This window comes from Barbatula barbatula (genome assembly GCF_947034865.1).
Source record: "Barbatula barbatula genome assembly, chromosome: 9".
Classification (NCBI taxonomy): domain Eukaryota; kingdom Metazoa; phylum Chordata; class Actinopteri; order Cypriniformes; family Nemacheilidae; genus Barbatula; species Barbatula barbatula.
Window position 1 is genome coordinate 9,396,104 of NC_136772.1, and position 22,308 is coordinate 9,418,411.

The 22,308-nt window shown below is 37.6% G+C and overlaps 1 protein-coding gene across 3 annotated transcripts in view; it reads right to left on the minus strand.

Annotated features, from left to right (window-relative positions):
* Window positions 1–22,308, minus strand: part of uggt2 (UDP-glucose glycoprotein glucosyltransferase 2) — a 33,650-nt gene that overhangs the window by 10,308 nt on the left and 1,034 nt on the right. For all 3 annotated transcript variants that reach the window (XR_013787167.1, XM_079465108.1, XM_079465107.1), the window contains exons 3-29: window positions 22,030–22,112; window positions 21,629–21,759; window positions 21,350–21,462; window positions 20,641–20,818; window positions 20,394–20,490; window positions 20,220–20,292; window positions 19,946–20,046; window positions 19,251–19,350; window positions 18,104–18,164; window positions 16,841–16,932; window positions 16,025–16,178; window positions 14,980–15,099; window positions 14,449–14,534; window positions 13,660–13,795; window positions 13,211–13,342; window positions 10,927–11,091; window positions 10,724–10,847; window positions 10,539–10,637; window positions 9,833–9,927; window positions 8,458–8,667; window positions 5,640–5,771; window positions 3,674–3,801; window positions 3,498–3,593; window positions 2,657–2,759; window positions 2,230–2,309; window positions 1,364–1,553; window positions 649–807 (exon numbers count right to left, since the gene is read on the minus strand). Coding sequence is in view for 2 of the 3 variants with exons in the window: in XM_079465108.1 (XP_079321234.1) it covers window positions 649–807; window positions 1,364–1,553; window positions 2,230–2,309; window positions 2,657–2,759; window positions 3,498–3,593; window positions 3,674–3,801; window positions 5,640–5,771; window positions 8,458–8,667; window positions 9,833–9,927; window positions 10,539–10,637; window positions 10,724–10,847; window positions 10,927–11,091; window positions 13,211–13,342; window positions 13,660–13,795; window positions 14,449–14,534; window positions 14,980–15,099; window positions 16,025–16,178; window positions 16,841–16,932; window positions 18,104–18,164; window positions 19,251–19,350; window positions 19,946–20,046; window positions 20,220–20,292; window positions 20,394–20,490; window positions 20,641–20,818; window positions 21,350–21,462; window positions 21,629–21,759; window positions 22,030–22,112 (3,238 nt within the window). In the remaining variant the exon portion in view is untranslated. The remainder of the gene's footprint in view (window positions 1–648; window positions 808–1,363; window positions 1,554–2,229; window positions 2,310–2,656; window positions 2,760–3,497; window positions 3,594–3,673; window positions 3,802–5,639; window positions 5,772–8,457; window positions 8,668–9,832; window positions 9,928–10,538; window positions 10,638–10,723; window positions 10,848–10,926; window positions 11,092–13,210; window positions 13,343–13,659; window positions 13,796–14,448; window positions 14,535–14,979; window positions 15,100–16,024; window positions 16,179–16,840; window positions 16,933–18,103; window positions 18,165–19,250; window positions 19,351–19,945; window positions 20,047–20,219; window positions 20,293–20,393; window positions 20,491–20,640; window positions 20,819–21,349; window positions 21,463–21,628; window positions 21,760–22,029; window positions 22,113–22,308) is intronic.

Consider the following 22,308-nt stretch of genomic DNA (forward strand, 5'->3'; position numbering starts at 1 on the left):
CAAATTCAGGCAGGCACAGTCAACCCAACTGCTCCAAAAACTTCCTCCTCCTTCCCTCCATCAGATTCTCCCATCAACCCACTCAGAAAAAGAAATTACCGGTATTGCTTTGTGTTGCCTTGCTGCACTTCTATTAACATTCTCATTGCTTTGAATAAAAGGATCTGGGAAATGTAATTGTTCTGGTTTAATGTGGCCTCTAAGAACCCAAACCGAACATGAGGGTTTACTTAAAAATCAATAACATCACAGAACATTTCTTGTCAAAATTATTCTTTGTGTTAATTGAATTCAACTTTTATTAAACCAGGAATATTGCCCCAAAATTTCAATTAGTACGAAATCACAGATTCCTGAAGTTATAACTCAGACAGGGGGTTCTAAAACCGGGGGCCCCAAGATGGATCCAGGGGGGCCACGGATTTTGTGGCATTTTATGAAATATAGAAATTTATCACAGATTATATGCACGTCAAAAATAAGACCACCAACCAAAAATTGTATGTTCCAGCATTGTTTAACTGAATATATACTGAAACTAGATGTATTTAGGGGGGTCACAAAGCAATGCACTCTACACAAAGGGGGCCTTACAACTAAAGTTTGAGAACCACTGCTCTAGACGACAGAAGATGAGAATGACCTCACCAGGTTGGCCATGACGATGGTGTCGTGCATGAGGGGTTCGCGACTCATGCCCAGTGTAAACTGAAGTCCTCTGGGAGGCTGACCTGTGGACAGGTCAAAACAATGACCCTCCAAGAGCAGGTACTCCAGTTCGTACTCCGCGTTCACTACACCGCTGACCTGAAAACAGACAAGATACGATCACTTTCTTTTTATTAGAAACGACTTTATCCACATCACAGTCTTGCCGATATTAAACACGCTTCTTTCCAAAGATGTTTGGCTGAGTGGGACAGCATCCCTTCAGTTATAATGAAACAAATAAAGACAAAACTGACATAAAATAGGAAATAATAAATAAAATAGTGAAATTACAAAGTACAGAGTGCAATAACAAGAAACCTTAAGATAACCACAGCCCAGGGTGAGGAAAAGCAAAGGGAATGTAATAAAACAGAGCGACTCGCTACAGAGTGTTTATATGACAACAGCATTAAAGTGGAGAGCCTTTATGTAATATATTACTTCAGAAATTTAGTGTACATCTCATTTGAACTGTGCTATGTACTGTATAGTTGCATTATCTAGATCCTCCATGTAACTGTTTCAACAATCTAAAAGCCCATTGTGTTGACCACTACTAAGAACTAGACATTTGTATCACTATCCAGAAAAGCTACATAAGATACATTTGTTCAAAACGCCTCGATATTGCACTTAGACTTCAAATTTATACCTCCTGTAGGTGGATGTTGTCAAGATCATACGGGTTCCTGACCGCCTCTACCATCCAGCTCTCCGGGGTGATCATATTGAGGGTGAATAGAGGAGATTCTGGGATTTCAGTAAAGCGAGCCATGGGGCCAGGGGAAAGAGAGTCGTTGCCAAAGAAGGAAACATCCGACTCCAAAACAAATCGATAAAAGCTGCAAGAATAACAATAACAGATTTTGATTTGCTATTTGATTTGGGGAAATTGCTGGGCATCAGTGATATTCAACCTGAATATTTTCTAATCACGACTTCTTTTTTTTAATATTAAAAAAAGCTTAATTGGTTTGCAGTAAAGCTAGCAAATGACTGCGCTTGGAAACTGAATGTTACATAAACCATTCACATCATAACACATTATAATAATTCTATGTGAACTCCATCACATGTGAATGCAGATGGGCCATCCTAAATTAGTGCCGCTGTGCTAAATATCTTAAATCACCTTTATTATTCTTAAATGAATAGTTTCTTAAATTAAATGTGTTAATAACTGAAATAAACTGTAATAATATATACGTGACTCTGTACATGAGAAAACATTGAGCTTTATCAAGACAACCAATTGATTCCAGAAGCCCCCGAGGGCAGTTCAAGTGGGCATTAAAAGTTATAAAAATCACAAACCTGAAAATTGTATTGCTCATTCTGCATTCTGACCTGACATTTAACGATTGAATGGTTAAAGCTATAAAACCATCATTAGGAGAAACACAAAAGCAAGGTGATATCTGCGAAACAGCACTAGCTCCTGTATGAGCTCTGTGTGTTTTTGTCTTCGTGTCCCTCGACTCTCTCACAGCTGAAGTTTAATTAAGCTCTTGCTCTCACCTCTTCAGGGGCATCTCAGACAGCTTGGCTCGACAGTTCATGAACACCTGCACTTTCATATTGACCACTTGACCAAGCACCTGCCGCACACACAGAGGAGACAGGCCGGTTATTAACCACACACAACAAACAACAACATTCAGGAGGGAGGGCTCCAGGCCAAGGTCCAGGTCACGCTCTACAGAACTGTGTCGACAACAGCATCTCGCTATTATTTTAAAGTTCCTTAGAGGACGTACTGTAATACGCCTTGCACTTGACATGTTATGGTGACCAGAGTTTTTCAATGAATGCCAAAGCTGCAGGCAGCCCTGGCAATGAATCACAGCTCACTGTACACTCCTGCCTGAGGTGTGATAGCATTTTTAATTGTTATGCTGCTAAAACCAAGCACCCTTGCAGACTCAACAACAGAAAATGTACATACAATCAGTAAGGGAGCTAACTTCTGCGCATCTCTGCTGAGAGGATCCACGATGGCAACAACGTCATAGAAGACCTCATCTTCCCTCTGGGCGAGATGTAGAACGCTGTTACAAGACACAGCAATAAATGACATTACATGTGTTGCAAGTTGTGTGAGTGAAGTACCAGATATTGCCAGTAAAACAAGCAGAAATGCTTGACATAAATATTTTTCAATCTGGTCCTCTATTTTACGAGGTGGCTAGCGCGTATAAAGTCACATGATGCGAATTGTACAAAAACATACGATTATTAGAAAAAAGCTATAAGATAAGATATTATCATTATTTGAAGAACGGCTAAAGAATACGCCATTGGCATTTTCTGGACCTACGTGAGTTTCTGTGAAACTCAGCAATTGTACGATATATCGTCCCAGCCCTACCCTATACCTATCGTCACTGGCGTGAAAGCAAATCATTTTAAAGCGTACAGATAAAATTGTACAAATCCAGATAAATTAACTGTGTCAAAACTGACCAGCTCTTTTGTTTAAATATCTGCTACATCCTCAGATAAACATGAAGGGTGGCCAATAGTTATGATTTGTGAATTTTAATAAAAATAACAAAATGGAGATATAATGGTGCAGTCCAGCAGAGACGATATCTGCTTACACGGCAACTGTTATTTTCTCAAGCGCAAATATTAATGTTATTGAATAATTTAGAGAAGACCATATGCAAGTCACCCAAAACATTTATACTCCAGTAAAGCAGCAATATTCCCAAAATCTAAAGTACAGTAATAAAGTAATCCTGCAAAATGAGCCCATACCAGAAAAACCTTTGACTTGCACTGACCTGTGTTTGTCTTTCAAAAGTTTGACATCTTTTCTGGCCTCTCCCTTAGGTGCTGCAGTAAGGAGGGCGCCCACTTTCATGACAAGATCACTGGCCCTGTAACATATGACTGATTAGAGAACAAACATAACTCTAGATGAATGAATCAAAGCAAGAATGAAAAAAAAAGAGTGTACTTTTGGCCGTCCAGGTTCATCTGCTTGATCTTGGCTTTGATCTTTTCAGATGAAGTGCGCAGCGTGATCTTCTCCAGCAAATGGAAATCATCCACGCTGAACTCTTCTTCCTCAAGTAGACCCAGAATCTAGAAAACACGTTAAACATGTTTTAGGTGAGGAAATAATTTGTGAGAGAAAGCAAGCGGATCAAGACAGATGCAGAGAAAAGAAAGAGACGTGGGGGGATCATTAGGAACACACTGCATCAATATATAGCGTTGTTTATTTTCGCACGTTGCATGCATTGTTTTAGCACTCAACTCGCTAAAGGGATTATGTAAATTAGATAACGGCACAAATGGCCAACAGTTTTGCGCTGAACGCAATTTGAAAGGCATAAATCCTGACCTTGTAAACTGGTTCTTAGCACTTGACTGATGCAGAAGATCTGGTACAGTATACTGAAACTGTAAACCACCAACGCAGTTCTGGCACCTTTTATTTTTTGAAAGTGCACAAGACTACATGCATGTGGATTTAAGCCTGGTTATAGACCATTTTGCAAGACAAATCCAGCATTTCTGGTTAAATTATTTGATCTATTTTACACAAATTAAGCTTTAAAGATGTTTATATAACATTATAATAAAGTTGGGGGGAAAATGAAACAGGAAGTTAATCTGGACAAGAGTTGTTTACATCTTGCAAAGTGGTTTGTAAGATAAACCTTTTAGCATTTTGTTATAAAAACTCTTAACCGCCTACTTGATGGCAGTAACATTTATAATATCAGGCAAACTGCACATTTTGCATTGTACAAATATTGATGTATATTAAAGCCTAATCACTGTAGAAAGAAGCTTTGTTTGCACTGTAAATCGGACCACAGTCAGATTTTTTTCCGACAATCCTCGGGACGTCTCTATGTCTACATGAAATACATGGTAATCTGTATGCATGTCAACAGCAGACCATTTTTAATGCAAAGCCACCTGCCACAGCTCATCTCTTTGCCAGATGGCCATTTCTTACAAACACGCATCATTTGGTTTCTAACCCTGTTAAACATTTGCTGTCACCTTGGCTTTAAAAATGAACGTGTTTCACCCTGAATACACCTTTTAACACAGAAAATGAAAGCTTATCACTTCGCAATTTCCTGTTAATCGTTTTTGCATCAGACCATCTTATTACTGTAAACAAACTCTCAGAGCAAACGACTGCATTTAACCTTTTACGGTAATAAGCTTGGCGCCAATTAAACTGTAGCCAAAATAAATTGACCGAAAAGTGAACTTTTTTATAGTATAAATAGTTAACACAGGGGTGATACAACAAACATTTATGATTAAGTCACGATTGTTGTGCTGATAGTATAAAATGACCCAACATTGCTTGCTTAAACTGTTTCTCTATATTTTTGCCATAAATCATTATTACAACTCACCCTTTATGTTTGTCACTGGGTTTTGCAAATATCTAACCAATAAAAATGTTTGTGTTACCCAACCTTAATATATAATTATATCCATTATTCAACAAAATCCAGAGATCAAGGTGTTATGGAACCATATTTCTTAATGGACAAATACAGATGTTTACTTTCGTTTGTGTTTGAGGATGATAAGGAACGCCAGTCCTGCATCGTCTGTATCCCGCAATGACACTGCTGAGAAAGAGTAGCTTTAGGAAACTTCATCAGTTCTATGTGACCTCTGCCCCCGGCAGCACTTGAAGCTATATAATTAATGCCATGCGTCATCTTTCTCCTCCTCTCCTCACAGGTGAGGACAAGCCGGGCAGGCCGCTTAATACGGAGTCGACAAAAATAACTGGAGCAGCAGGTAAGACTTTGCAGTTCAGACTATTTATCACCCCCATTGGCGCTACATACCACAGGTCATTATGTTATTAATGATTTCAGAACTCCTATGGAAATTTTCTTTAGGTGTTTACGATACGAGAGTGTGTTTGTGAATCTCACCCGGCCGTTGCTGACCAAAGCTCTCTGTCCTGCTTTCAGCTTCAATACATCCTTACAGAAATTCTGCTGGCTGTGGAGAAAATCGACTTCCATTGTGTTGAACTTCTTCTCAAAGGCGTCCTGGTCTATACCCTACAGGAGATCAAAACACACATGTAACTTTGGTTTGATATCCGAGTTGCAAAAAATGCAGAAAGAAACAAAATACCGGCTCATTAGCTTGTTTTTTGATAACACTGCAACAAGGAAATATTCAATCCATAACTTATTGACAACTAAAGGAGTACATTTGCAGAAATGCAGCCTTTTCAGTATTTTGAGTACAACATTAAATTGGCTAGACCTATGAAAAATGTGTCGCCATAGGAAATCGTACAGTGTTAATAAATCATTAAACATTTTCATTTATCAGACTCGTAATTAAAAATGGCTCCACTGTCGATAACAAATCTCGGGAGTATGTGTTTGCAGAGTCAGATTTTTAGGTTTCCAACATTTGGTCCTTATGAGAGGATGGAAAGTGCTAATATCAGCACAACACGTCTCCTCGCCATCCAATAACAGAGCCAGAACAGGGCTCACGCATATTTCTCAGGGTACCAAGCATTTCTCTTTTTGCAACTAACAACAATAAACCGCATGCAAGAGCTGGGATAGTTGGAAATAAACAGAGAGAGGAGGAGAGAGAGACAACAACATAAGCAGAAGATAGAATCAAAGAAAGCCTCTCTACGTGCCTGACAGATCCATCAATCTTTCTGAGAATTGCAATACTGTGTCGATAAGTCCCCAGATTCAAAGCGGAGCGGTTCAAGGTACAGGGCAGCCATTCCCAGAATGCAGTTTTGTGTGAGTCAGACAAAATGATGTGTGGTTGAGAGGTTTCAATCGAGAGTCAAAGGGGCTGTGATCTTGTGTCATGTTTTTGTGGTGATGTCAGGAAGTACCCGTAAAAGTTGTGTGCATCTAATGCGACGAAATGTCAATGTTAAGAGGTCAAAATAAATATAACTGTATTACGTGGATGACAAATAAAATAACTGGATTTCTATGACTACTTCGAAGACTACTGGAAGACAAATAAAATAACTGGATTTTTATGAATCTTGGAAGACTACTCCTCAGACGGAGTTATTGTTCACAAACATTGAGATGACTTTCCTTTAAGCATAATGCTTGCATTTACTCAACATGAACATATGAAATAATCTTAACATAATATTCACACGAGTGTTTAGCCTATGTATGTTCTATAAAATGGCTTATATTTGAAGTCTGCTTTATTAGCGGCTCCATGCGTTCTTCAGTAGCCTACTTGTTCTGTACTTTTTGTCCATTGCTTTCTATTCGCTTTTTTGTTTACACACATTGCTTCGCTTTATAAAAAACATGATATAATGTAGGCTATCTAATCTTGATTGTTGATTGGCAATAGGCCTACTGTTATAATAACATAAATCGCGACATCATTTAAAAAAGCAATTATTTTTTCATTCAAAATCAACAAATAATGAAGCATTCGTTTTTAAGCTTTTAATTAATTGTTGTTAAATATTTTAAGTTTCATGATTTCAGTGTAATATAAACACTTTTACTAAAATTGTATTTAAATAAATTTGATTACTAAAATGTAATTGACTTTTTTTTCTTTAATTCTATTTTACTATGATTTTATAAGGTCGTATAGGCTACATATTTCAAGCCCAGGCAGAGACCAGCCAAAGCAAACAAATGTTCATCATGTCACTTCTTGCAGCCGGTAAACGATCAAGTCAGGGTTGGCGCATCTGCAAATTCAGAAATATTACTGATTATAACGCAAGGAACACATATGCCTGTTTTAGCAACATTAAATATTTAATTTGACAGTTTGATTAATACATTCTTTAGTCTTTCAAATGAAGGCTATTACATATGCCCTACACAGTTTTTGACCGCCTTCTGGGCCATTCTTAGTTTTAGACTAGTCGACTACACGGTTACAAAACTGTCAAATCAGGCGTAGGGCACATCCCTAATATATTTGGACACGTTTACCAAGCTTGCTGCTTTTCTTTTGGATGTTGTATTCCTATTTGCCCTTTAATTTTGAATGTCAAGCTAGTGAACTTGTTGTTTTATGATGCAATTGTTGCCCTGATGCTGGAATTTATACAAAAAAATCACTAAACTTGTGAATAATTTGTTTGTTATTTTGTTTTACAGGGTTAGGAAATTATCGTTTAAGGTGAGCATACAGTTGCATACAGTTTGTTAAGTAATTCAGCAATTTTACCTTAGTATCGAATCGGTACTCTGTATCGGCCAATACTGAATCTCAGGTATCGGAATCATTTTCGGAAGCAAAAATGGTGGATCCGAGCATCCCTAGTATCGGATCTGTTTTTTAAATCTGGAATTTTATAACTGATACACGTATAGAAGTGTGTGTGTATATATTTGCCTTTTAACAATGAATTTAAACTTAATTAATGTATAGTACAATGCAATGTAAGTCGCATTGGATAAAAGCGTCTGCCAAATGTATAAATGTAAATGTTAATCATGATCCAATCAGATTTCAGTTATTTCTTCGTAAAATTAATTAGTTGATGAGTTATATAAGAACCTGTAATTTATAAAACACTTTCCAGCCATTTAGCTTAACACAGAATGACAGTAGAAAACATGCTATTTCAAATGGTATATATTTTATAATATATAAAAAAATTAGATGGACAAGAAAAAATAATAGGGAAAAGAACAGGTGTCTCATAAATCTGAATCCTCCAAACGTAATTCAACATTATTCAGCCACTACATTTCACACTCCACTGACCTGTATAAGTAAGTGCTTAATCTTGGTGCCCTGATTGAGGAGCTCAACGTTTTCCTCTTTGAGGAGTTTTAGTGTGAAGTCGAGTGAGTTCTTGCTGCTTTGGGTGAGGAGTGATGCCCAGACGGCTCGGTACAGAGCGCTGTTGTCCTCGGTGGGCTTTCCGCTGGGGTTATTGATCACACCGATTCGACAGCTGGAGCCGCTGGATTTCTGCAAGCAAATACTGTGGATTTAAAACTCTCACATAAAACAGCACACAACAACAGAATATTGTGCTTCTGAATGTGATATAACGGAAAAAATGACTAATTACAGCATAAGACTATATGTTACAGTTTGAATGTTGAGATGTTTACAAAAGTCTTGAATAAAAAAGCATGTTTTGTGACATGAAATCACATATTTTCCTACATCGGTCTTATATTCCTATATAAAACTACTTTGTTTTCTAACAAAACAAAACATACAAATGTAACATCAACATCCAGAATAAACATACAGCGCACCATCTGGAAATCATATCTTTTTTGCATTGTACCCGTAAACATTCATTAATATCTAAACACCTCTAAAATCTGTTCATTGTTTAACATCTGACTAAAAATGCATGATAATACATAAATGCGTGCAATCAGGAAATTATTCTTATGGTGTTGCTTAAAGTGACAGTTCACCCGAAAATTAAACCTTTGTCTTCATATATTCACCCTCGGGTTGTTCCTAATCTGTGAAAATTTCTGTGAACAGAAAGATATTCGGAAGAATGCTGGTAAACAAACCGGTCTTGGCCACCATTGACTAGGATAGTAGGAAAAATTGCTTTGTAAATTTCTTTCTTCTGTTGAACACAAAAGAAGATATTTTGAAGAATGTAGGAAGGAAAACAGTTCTGGAGCACTTTTGACTACCATTGTCATTTTTCCTAGAATGGAACTCAATGGTGGCCAAGAACAGTGGTTTGGTTACAAGAATTCTTTCTGTCTTCATCAGATTAAAAACATTTATACAGATATGGTACACCTCGATGTAAAGTAAATGATGAGAGAATTTTTATTTGTGCGTGAACTGTCCCTTTAAAGTTGCTTTAATGCAAACAGCCACCCTAATTCCAACACTTGTGCACCGCGTTTAGAAATAAACTATACAAATATCATATGTATGTGTGCAAACTAAAGGCAATCCATAGCACTTCATTCCAAAATCTATCCATTAAAACATCACTTAGATTTTTCTGTAGCTTGTTCACTACCCAACACCACAAGAACGCTCTTGAAGATGAATTGCTCTCAAATAAATTACAACGATGTACGTGACTCTCTAAAGATGAGTTTCCTGTGGATACAGCTAATTGGAAATAAAAACTGCAGTAGTTCACCATATGTTTCAAGGCGTTCCGCAGCAGCAGCCTCCCAGAGGCCCGTTCAATATCCGCAATAATCCACACGGTCACCCCATACACCACCTCCTCCTCTACAGGCGAACAAAAACATGACATTATTGCATTTCTGAAGAATGTCTGGGCTAAAGGAATTTTGCAGTGCAGTAGAATGTGATGCATTATGTTGTGAGGTATTACATGTTTGAAAAAACCTTATTAAACATCAGACATTATCACTGTATATTATGCTAACAGTAGAAGAAGTGCGTCAACAAACGCTTCATCAGTGGCTGCTTCTTTATGAAATCAAGCTGTCTAGATAAAGACGAATGACATGAAATAGCATGCTTGCTAGGCAGTAAAAGAACAGCGCTACATTTTAGTGTCCCGTGTGAATGGCTATGCATCTTCCGTGCTGACTTTGCAGCAGCTATAAATTAGTAAAAATATCCAAGAGATGATGACCGATCACAATTTAGTATGCAAATTGATGTACGCGAGAAGACCTAGTGGAATTTATAGACAGCTATTCCAATGCTGTCATCGCTGTTAGTCAAATGTAGAACACTACATTAACGCAGGCAAACCAAACATTTTAAAAACATAAACTGAATGTAAAAACCTACGATAAATGCTTTCAATAAAAAAAGTGTTTTATACGGAATTGTGTCAAAACTGTTCCAACAATCTCCACCTGACTTACCGTCCCTGATGAAATACTTCATTCTTTTAGAGACAACTGCTGTTTTGTCCTTGGAGTCCAGGTAAGAGAACATAGTGGTGTCATGCCATCCATCAGCAACTATTTGTTAAATAATCAAATAATAATCAAAAACGTTCCATAAGAAAGGATATGAATTGTGGGAGTGATGTAACAGTGACAATTACCTGGTGAGGCAGTGAAATCCAGATATCTCCTCTCAGAGCTCAGAATCAGTGGGTTGATACGAGGAACTACATTGGCCTGCTCCATCAGAAAGTCCACCACATCAAGACTCTCAGTGATCTGACCCTGTACATGACAATAAACAAACATTCTGCAAACACTGGCTCAATCCTAGTTTGCCTTTTTCCATATTTAAGTACTTTACCATGAAGACAGCTCTCTGGAAAAAGTTGGTCGTTTCCATGATGCGCTGCAGTAGAATTGTTTCCAGCTCATCAGGGTCCATCTCTTCACTGCTGAGTGGAACACCATTAAACAGACCCACCGGTAGAGCTGCTAAACCACTCTTCTTGTAAAACACTCCTCCAGCCTAAAGCAACATATAAAAGACAATATGTTTTCAAACAAGCATTGGTGACAATTTTACTATGCTATGCATTAAATATATTTGTTAACGTCTGGAGATGCTTTGCATTGTCAATTTCAAATGCAACTAATATAATGCAGAGTGAAATATCTTTATTAACTGCAACTCATAACATTGGCAAAGAAATCAACATATAAATGACTTCCATATAATGTCTCTAAAAATCAAACAGCAAGAATTCCATTAAAAACAAAACAGAAGCTTTATCTGGTATACCTTTACAGTGCATCCAGAAAGTATTCACAGCGCTTCACTTTTTCCCACATTTTGTCATGTTACAGCTTTATTCGCAAATAGATTTAATTAATTATTTTCCACAAAATTCTACAAACAATACCCCATAATGACAACGTGAAAGAAGTTTGTTTGAAATCTTTGCAAATTTATTATAAAAAAATAAAAAACGAAAATAGCACATGTATAAGTATTCACATCCTTTGCCATGACACTCAAAATTGAGCTCAGGTGCATCCGGTTTCCAAAGATCTTCCTTGAGATGTTTCTACAACTTGATTGAAGTCCACCTGTGGTCAATTCACATTGGACATGATTTGGAAAGGCACACACCTGTCTTTATTAGATCCCACAGTAAACAGTGCATTTCAGAGCAAAAACCAAGCCATGAAGTCCAAGGAATTGTCTGTAGACCGCCGAGACAGGATTGTATCGAGGCACAGATCCGGGGAAGGGTACAGAAACATTTCTGCAGCATTGAAGGTCCTAATGAGCACAGTGGCCTCCAGCATCCGTAAATGGAAGTTTAGAAACCTCAGGACTCATCCTAGAGCTGGTCGACCGGCCAAACTGAGCGATCGGGGGAGAAGGGCCTTAGTCAGGGAGGTGACCAAATGTACCTGATGGTCACTCTGACAGAGCTCCAGCATGTCTCTGTGGAGAGAGGAGAACCTTCCAGAAGAACAACCATCTCCGCAGTACTCCACCAATCAGGCCTGAATGGCAGAGTGGCCAGACGGAAGCCACTCCTCAGTAAAAGGCACATGACAGCCTGCCTGAAGGACTCTCAGACCATGAGAAACAAAATTCTCTGGTCTGATGAAACAAAGATTGAACTCTTTGGCCTGAATGGCAGGCGTCATGTCTGGAGGAAGCCAGTCACTGCTCATCACCTGGCCAACACCATCCCTACAGTGAAGCATGGTGGTGGCAGCATCATGCTGTTGGGATATTTTTCAGCGGCAGGAACTGGGAGACTAGTCAGGATCGAGGAAAAGATCAATGCTCCATGATGAAAACCTGCTCCAGAGCGCTCTGGACCTCAGACTTCCAACAGGACAATGACCCTAAGCACACAGCCAAGATAACAAAGGAGTGGCTACAGGACAACTCTGTGAATGTTCTTGAGTGGTCCAGCCAGAGCCCAGACTTGAACATCTCTGGAGAGATCTGAAAATGGCTGTGCACCGATGCTCCCCATCCAACCTGATGGAGCTTGAGATCTTGCAATGACGAATGGGAGAAACTGGCCAAAAAATAAGTGTGACATCTTGTAGCTTGTAGCATCATACTCAAAAAGACTTGAGGCTGTACTTTGTGTCAAAGGTGCTTCAACAAAGTATTGAGCAAAAGCTGTGAATACTTATGTACATGTGGCGTTTTAATTTTTAATAAATTTGCAAAGATTTCAAGCAATTGCAAAGATTTCACATTGTCATTATGGGGTATTGTTTGTAGAGTTTTGAGGATAATAATGAATTGAATCCATTTTGGAATAAGTCTGTAACATGACAAAATGTGGAAAAAGTGAAGCGCTGTGAATACTTTCCGAATGCACTGTAAGTGAAAAAAACTAAAATTATTGTTTACTCACCATCTTGTCATTTCAAACATGTACTGTTTGTATTTCTTCCGCAGAACACAAAAGAAGATATTTTGAAGAATGTTGTTAACCAGCACCCATTGACTTGCATTGGTTTTTTGTGCATACAGTAGAAGGGTATGGGTGCCAGTGCTTTTCGGTTACCAACTTTCTTCAAAATATCTTCTTTTGTAAGTAAATGATAATCGAATTTTCATATTTGGGTGAACTATGCCTTTAAATTACCTTTCTGTTGTCATCATAGCTTGAGTCCACTCCAAGAATTCTGGCAGCATTTGCTTTAGGAAATTTCTTTTTTAGATAAGCAGTGATCGTATCCATTGACAGAGTCTTACCGACTTCTACTCTGTTATATATCTGCATGTGAGAAAAAAGAGCTCACTAGAATTGAGCAGTATAACACAGTCTCAGAACACTACCAAAACCATGCACAACCTTATAAAGAGATCTCATCTTGAACAAAAGGCTATGAACAAAATGTATCAGTTTTGGTGCAAAGAAAATCTGTGTTGTTGTCAAAGGGAACAACTGACCCTGTGTCTATGTATAGTGGCCGATTAAGTGCATCTTTTTACTGATGAAGGTTTGGGGCTTACACAAATCCTGGCGGCAGCCTTTCGTAATATAAACTGTGCTTTCAAACATCATACTTAAAAGCAATTTAAGATACTCACCGACAACATTGACGTGAAAGCTTGCGTTTCGTCATACTCCTCTGAAATGTAATTTAACAGCCTAAACAGAGCCACACCTGCATCCAAAAATCCATCTACAATGTCATCTGTACTGACAACCAGCACAAATCCAATCCTTAGACACAGAAACATACAATCATGTCAATGTTTTGTACAGTGTATGATGCATAAAAACAAACGCAATACATATGCTGAAAGGTGAACAGAAAAAAATAAGTAACATAAGGATTGATTGTTGAATATTAAATAAGTACAGAACTGATTTATTATTTTAGATTGGAATACATTTTTAATATAAGAAACAATTATTTATTTGGAATAAATAAGAGAAATTGATTAAAATAACAATTATTTTTAAAGGAAAAGTTCACCAAAAAATAAAATTCGGTCTTAATTTACTCACCCTCAAGTTGGTCCAAATCTGTTTAAATGTCTTTGTTCTGATGAACACAAAGAAATATATTTTGAATGCAGGAAAGCAAACAGTTCTGGGGCACTTTTGACTACCATTGTCATTTTTCCTACTAGTCAATGACGGCCAAGAACTGTTTGGTAACAAACATTCTTCCAAATATCTTTGTCTTCATTAGAACAAATAAATGTACAGAGATATGGAACAACTTGAGGGTGAGTAAATATATATAACATTTGTTTTTAACTGTGCCTTTAATTATGATGTACTAAAACTATTTGAATGCATGATTGACCAATCAAAATGAAGCACCACGTAGTAAAACATGTTAAAGGCACGTGAGACACTGAGCATACCTGAGTGGAATATTATGTTTATAAAAGAGCTCTGCTAATTTCACCAGTTCAATGCTTTCTTCTTGTACCGGGTCTAGAAACAGAACCTGCAAACCACAAACAACTCATCTGTCAATCATCAACGGCAGGATTTATTTCTATTCCATTCTCTTTATCCTAACAATCATAACAAGTAAGAATTATTGGGGTGATCTGACCAATTTCTGTACTGTAACTTATTCTTTGTAAAAAAAAAAACAGATGATGTCATTTGGTCCCCACTGGAAGAAAAGCACTAACCTGCTTATGCAATTTTAAGATATGCTTGAAAATAAGCTAATCGTCTAAAGAGCATAATGGACTGACATTTACCAGAAACAGCTCTGCATGAGAAATCTGGGAGCTCACAAAGTCAAATTTGGAATAAACAAATGCACACAAACAAGGTCTATAGCAGCTCTGAAGGAGTATTTCTACACAAGAAGAATAAATAAAGAGGCTGAACAAAAAGAGAAGAAACTGCACTAGTTAAACTTCGGCTCTGGAACTCACCAGGTTGTAGAAGTTACGGCGTATTTGTCTGATGACACCAGGAAACGTCGCTCTGAGAAGCTCTTGGACACTTGAGGGCCAGTGACGGTAAGTGGAGTCCTTCTCGATATCATTAACCCACTAGAAAGGGTCACAGACAATAGTGTAGTCTACGTGATACGCAGTTATACACCGTATACCGACTAGAAAACAAAGTATTTCCGTATACCCACTTAAAAAAAGCACGGGAGATCATGAAAGACCAGCATTTAAACTACACCATTTCTGTGTTTTCGTAAGCCTGCCCCTGAAGCAACTGCGCTTCGGGTGACGCTGCAATTTGTTTCAATATGATTTACTGTAATGATTTACTTTGACATGGCCATAGTCAGTCAAAACTATATCAGAATCTAAAGATTGTAGTTTCACAGGATATTCTTTTTCATTATGTTGGTTACCCTGCTGAAAAAAGAATTGTTCATGTAGCTCAGTGGTTGGTTAACAACACCAAGGTAGTAAGTTCGATCCCAGGGGATTGCACGTGCTTAGAAACAAAATGTAAAGGACAATGCAATGCAAGTCGCCTTGGATAAAAGCGTCTGCCAAATGAATAACTGTAAATGTAGAACCCTACCCAAAACACAAGAGATGCAGATGGGGATCAATAGAACACCCATTAATGTGCAAGACATTTTCTTCTAATTTTGTTAAATAAAAATGTGTGGTTCATAATAGTAATTGTAAACCAATTTTGATGTAATCTTATTTTTTAGCATGGGTTGGTTTATGTAGAAATAGTATATCACAAATAAAGGACTTTATAGCTGGGTTTTCACATGGATCACAGATGTGCCAGCTGATAAAACCTGTGCTTTAGGGATTGTGCTCATGGGTTGTCGATATGGGACGGGTGAGGAGGCTGGGGAAAATCAGAATATACTCACTACAAAAACTAGACTGGCCACAGAACATCACAAATAAATTAAATATTATAAAAACATGTCTCCATGGTGACTCCCAAGCATGTTACTTACTAATCATACTCGAACAATATTTTTGGTCTCACCTTTATGGCCGAGTGACGGATGTCCAGAGCGTAGCTGTCGTCCACAGTGGAAGTGGTGGGTAAATGCAGGAACTTATTGATGCTGCTTCCTCTGATGCCGAGGTTATGAAGACCTTCAAGTATCTTAGCCTCTCCTCTGAGAATATCCAGGATGCTACAGGGAAGACAAGTGTACAGCTATGTGAGCAGCACACATAACACATGATGAAGGAGCCTTTGACAAGTTATCAAAATATCAACAGCTGGTACCAAAACCAGGGAAATTTTTGATTTCTCAGTATAAATTTAAAGGGACAGTTCACCCAAATAATGAGTCTTCATTTACTCACCCTCAAGTTGTTTTAAACCTGTATACATTTCTTTGTTCTGATGCACACAGAGACAAATATTTGGAAGAATGCTTATAACCAAACCTATTATTGGCCACCATTGACTACCATACTAGGAAAAATTATAATGGTAGGCTAAAGTGCCCCAGAACTGTTTGCGTTCCTACATTGTTCAAAATATCTGCTTTTTCAACATTCTATGGTGCCCCAGAACTGATATTTGCTAATATTCTTCCAAATATCTTTCTTTGCGTTCAACAGAACTGAGAAATTCAAAATTCATGATAGAATGATAGAGTTTCCCTTTAACATTATATCCATACAGTTGAATTTTTTCCATTCCAGTTTCTAAATCTGTATTTTTCCACACACACTAGACTGGATTAACAATACATTACATTACAGGATGGTACCTCCAAACGGAAACAAAATCTCTGCAATTGGTGCACATTCATTCCACACTTCAGCTTTTAAATACAGATTCTACCTGAATGGGTCATGAAGGTCCAGGTCAATGTGTATTCCATTAATAAAAAGACCAGCATCACCAGGATGGATTCCCATTGAGTCACCAAGCCTCTGCAAGTAAAGATCAGGTCAGATAAATAAATAAAAAAGCTACATTAAGACATTCAACTCAAGGCGATGAGCTTAAATGCGTCTTGTTCTTTCATTACATGTTTAAACCACTTAGAACAACCTGTAACTTGATCAAAAGGTGCTCCATATCGAACCAACAACCTTTCATTTTTGCTTTACACACTAAATCTATGGTACACAACCCGAGAAAAAGTAGAAAGATACTTTCGTCAATTGATAAAGCCTGATGATTCTCCAGGCCAGGGCTATTGTAAGGCACTTGCCATGTTCGCATGTGTAGTAGCTAAAGTGACTTTGAAAAAGGTGATTTTTTTTGCACAATTTAATCTTATCAAACCAAAGTTAGGGTACAGTCCATATAAAGTTAAATTATTGATTGAAAATGCTATTTAATTGTGAATTATCTGCCTTTCACCATTCAAGGAGATAGAACTGATAAAACAAAACGAAAAACAAGCTTTTTAGCAGCAAACACTTAAGATGGGTTAGGTGCACTAAATGTGAAAAATGATATGCAATGCTGTAAATGTAAGATCCTGGGTCTTGTTTAGATAGATGGCATTATGGATTTTAGTTAATTTTAACTTCAAAGCCTGACTGTCCCTGCTAGGAGTCACGTAATGAGCCAAGTTCGGATCTTCAAACAGAACAATGGTGTAAAAACAAACATCAAAATCTAAACAAAACGAGTCACTAAGCAAAAGACCATGCTTCTGCCATGGCCATCCCAGTTCCCTGACCTGAATCCTATAGAAAATGCGTGGGGAGAACTGTATAGGAGAAGCACCAACTGGAGTTGGAAATCTAAAGGGTCTGCAGTGATTCTGTATAAAGGAATTGTCTTTGATCTCTTGTCAGGTGTTTCCTAAACTCATTAGGCATTATAGATGATTACTCAGAGCTTTTATCTTGACATAAAGAAGGTTGCAAAAATAATTGAATAGTAGGGTACGGTTATTTATGAGCAATGTGTATTAGAGAAAAACATTTATTTCATAATGAGAAATATCATGATTTCTCCTCCCCATTTAAAATTATTATTTTTGAGATTAAAATAAAAGATCCAAAAGCTTAATGATGCAGATTTATTTTTACAGCCTGCTTTGATCATATTTACCTATGGTATGAATAATTTTGACTTGACTCACACCTTTTGGTTCTCTTCTACCTCCTTCTTCAGCTCTTGGTTTACGGACACTTTCGTCAGTGATCTGTGGGAACAGTAAAACACGCACAGTCAGTACCAGCTCTTTCCAACATCCCAGACCAGTCATAAAAACTCATTTTAATCTCAGAAAACCTGTTCTGCCTTAGATGCCACATCTTCTATGCGGACAAACTGTAAAGCACAGTAACGCTGACTCAGCACATTCTCAACACCGCACGTAAAACTGTCTAGAGCAACAGCAGAGGAAAGTCACATTCACACATTAAAAATGACCTAGACGTTCTGCATATGTGTGCGTTCTTTGCTATTACACACATGAATGGGCAGGAGGAACCCTAGGAAGTTTCCGGCGGGGGAGACTTAAAGCAGAGAGAAATGGAAAAATTTGAAAATAGCTCAATTTAGCAAATAGTGTACATTGCGGCTCACACGAGGGTATATAGAAGTGCCGTTCTACTGTATTTGAATATTATAATGGAATGTTAACTTATGAAAGTAACACTTCAAATACAGTAGAAAAGTACTTTTATATACCACTGCTGTGTACCGCAATGTACAGCATCTGCTAAATGTAACTGTTTTCTCATTTTTCCATTTCTCTCTGCTTTAAAGACCAATGTGTAATTTTTGGGATGACCTATTAATAGAAATGCAATATAATACACATAGCTATGCCATCAGAGGTGTATAAAGAGCTTACACAATGAAGTTATGTGTTTATTACCTTAGAATAAGCTATTTCTATCTAAATACACTGCGGGTCCCCTTGCATGGAATTCACCATGTTCTGTCAGCCGTTGTAGTGTTTCGAAAGGGAGGAGTGGAGTGAGCGGTTGGTTGCAACTCGCTTTTAAGTCTTCCCAACAGGAAACTGCCTAGGGTTCTTCCTGTGAAACACGGGAGTCACGCATGCATAAAGCCCATTGTGGGATATTCTAAACTGTGATTGTTTACAGAGGGATTGCTTTAATAAATAATAATTATGTTATTCAATAAACACAATAGAAACAATTCAGCATTACTTCTTTACAGATAGACACATCTTTAAATATTTCCTAGGCAAGAGTAATTTAAAAAGAATGCATTCGTGATTCTCTCAGATACATCAAGAATGAGTTTTTGACTGCACCTGGCTCTGCTGGGAAAATTTTGGCTGTGATCTTGCATCAGTTTGAGGGAATCAAACTTTGGCACGCTCAGGATCCGAGATGCCGCCTGGAAACTGAGGTCTATTGGAAAGAAACAGAAAGTGTTTAAAAATGTGCTTCCAGAGGGGCCAACAAACCCTTGCAGAATCTGTATAAAGACAAACATTTATAATAAACCAATCTCATTCTGTAACTAATGTTCTTTAAACACTTCCTCTTAGAAAGTAATAAGCAGATGTATGTTTGATGAGTGGAAATACTACAACTGTGATTATAATTATTAAACTAATCTAAACGGTTTTAGGAAATTCATTGAGTTTTAGAATTCTACTCCACCCAAAGTTATTACAAAATCAACAGAGCGTTTCAACAGCCATCATGGAGAGCTCATCACTTCCAGTAAAGTAAATCGCTTCATTTGTCCATCAAGGCTGCACATATTTCGCTATTTTTTTCCTAATCTCACTGAGCAAAATTTAACATGAGATTGTGTTGAAAAGTCCAAATAGGAGCAGGACAGATCACTGCACCAAGCAAGGGGTACAAACTGCAACCTTCTCACTGCTTCCTAATTCATCAAATTGACAATTCACACCAGCCCATGAGGATCGGTTTAATCTTGCTGGACACCAAACAAACTGTACGATAGGACCATCAATAATAGCAGCCTGCCCACCTTGGAGCTCCCACACTTTTAGAGGAGTCATGTCATTGGTGCTTTCCAGAAGATACTTCCTCAGCTCGCCAAGTTCCTCTTGAAGTTCTTCGTGAGACTTTCTGGAGGTGGAGAAGGACATGTTGACACATAATGAGAGTTGGAAAGGATCTGCTTTTCTTGAACGCTGGAATTAACTTGTCAATAAGCCTTTTGTAGAATGCAACACAATCCAATATCCATTTTAATGTATGGAAGGTACTTATAGCAAAATGTAAAATGTCAGTGTGCTTACTTTAATTTCCCAAACAGAAAACCTTGGACTTCATCAATTTCATCTTCATCATCGGTGGTGACTGATTTAGAATCTATAAAAATATACAGAAATTTGGCAAAGATCATTTAATCTCTTCTATTTGTGTAAAAGGTCAAAAATGGCATTTGGCATTTGAATGTCATTGCATAATACCTTTAACCTTTGTGTCATCAATGACTTTGTACTCTGTGTTTTTAATAGCCAGTTCAACACCATAACCAGATAGCAGCATCCTTTGCTTTTTAGGCTCCTGCAGAGTGAGATTTGTTTCTTTAGCAACACATATTTACCATTATAATGTAGTACATACTTAAAGACATTTAAATAGTGTTCGTAATTCATATAAAACCAGGTTTAAGGTTATACACTTTACATGTAAAACTGAAATGCTAATACTCACCGCCACAAAATGTCGCAACATGTAAATAAGTTTGCCCTCCTGCGCCCGCTCAGACAGCACCTTATGAAATGTGCTGAATTCTTTGGTGCCAATTTCAGCATAAAGAACAACAACAGGCAGATCAGTCCCATTGACTCCTGGATACCGGTGATCAGACTTGTATAGGTATGGCCTTGGCCTGTAAATGAAAGAGAAAGATTATGCATGCTTACGTCACCCCAATAGAATTAAAAGGATACTTCACCCAATATGAAAATTTAATTTACTCACCTTTTCCAAATCTGTATAAATGTCTTTGTTCTGATGAACACCGAGAAAGATATTTGGAAGAATGGTTTAAACCAACTATTGACAACCATAGTAGGACCAAAACAATGGTAGTCAAAAGTGCCCCCATAACTGTTTGCTGTCCTACATTCTTTAAAATGTCTTCTTTTGTGTTCAGCAGAACAAAAACATTATTAAGTCATTTTTCCTAATATGGAAGTGAATGGGGACAAGATCTGTTTGGTTATAAGCATTCTTCCAAATATATTTCTCTGTGTCTTTATCGGAACGAAGACATTTATACAGATTTGGAGCAACTCGAAGGTGAGTAAAATCTGACAGAATTAAATGTTTTGGGCGAAGTATCCCTTTAAATCAAGTATGCCTACACGCCATATATGACTAATTTATACAACCACAATAAATCATTGGTAAGCATTACCTGCCTGCTGCTGCCTTCAGGAGCTTTTTTATGTCCTTGGTATTGCAAGCATGTTGACCATGGACAGCTAAGAAAGCAGAGCAGCCATCAGGAGGAGGTTCATCACTTGCTATCTAAAGAAAATGAGAAAATGATCAACATTATTGCCTAAAAAAGTAATCCACAAAGCAAATTAATAATGTCACAATTATGAGTTTGAATGCAATGCATTAATGTACACTCTGAAAATACAGATGAGTTGCATAACTTTAAGTTTGAATTTTGTATGTAATGGCGTACTTGTTGGAAAGCATGTACAGCTGGTGAATAAGCCCTGAGAGACAGAGAAAGCTTCAGAAGGTTGACCTGGAGGTCCGTCAAAAACTGTCCTGCCTTCTTGATGATCAGATTATAATATGACCTCACAGACTCTAAAGACAGAAGGTAAACATTTATTTAACTTTCACACACATTTCATGCGCATTACATGATCACGTACATACAGCTATTTTTGAATGTATATTTCCTGGCAATTTATTAAGGCAGCACAGCAATCATTGTAATAATAAACAATGCATGTACAAATGAAATATTATTCCATTAAACAAATAGACATCAACAAGAAAGCAACGAGAAGCCACTCAGTTCAGTTATGAGTCATAGCAGAGGAGAATTTCAGAAATTTCAGCCACTGTCTTTACCTCCATTTTTGTAAACAGTTAACTCCTTCACAGTATCGACAAACTGCCAGAACTTTTCATCACCGTCCTCTCTTATGAACTCACTGCAGAATATTAGATTTGCAGAACAAAAACAGATATGCAAGACAAATGTGAGGGAGTAATACATACAAACAAGAGAGCTCAAGTAATGGAGAGAGATCACGGCGGGTGTAAATCCAAGGTGTTGATCAAAATCAAGCCAAAGGAAAGTCATGTTTCTTTACTGCCATCAAGTTTTATTTCACACTCTCTGCGTAC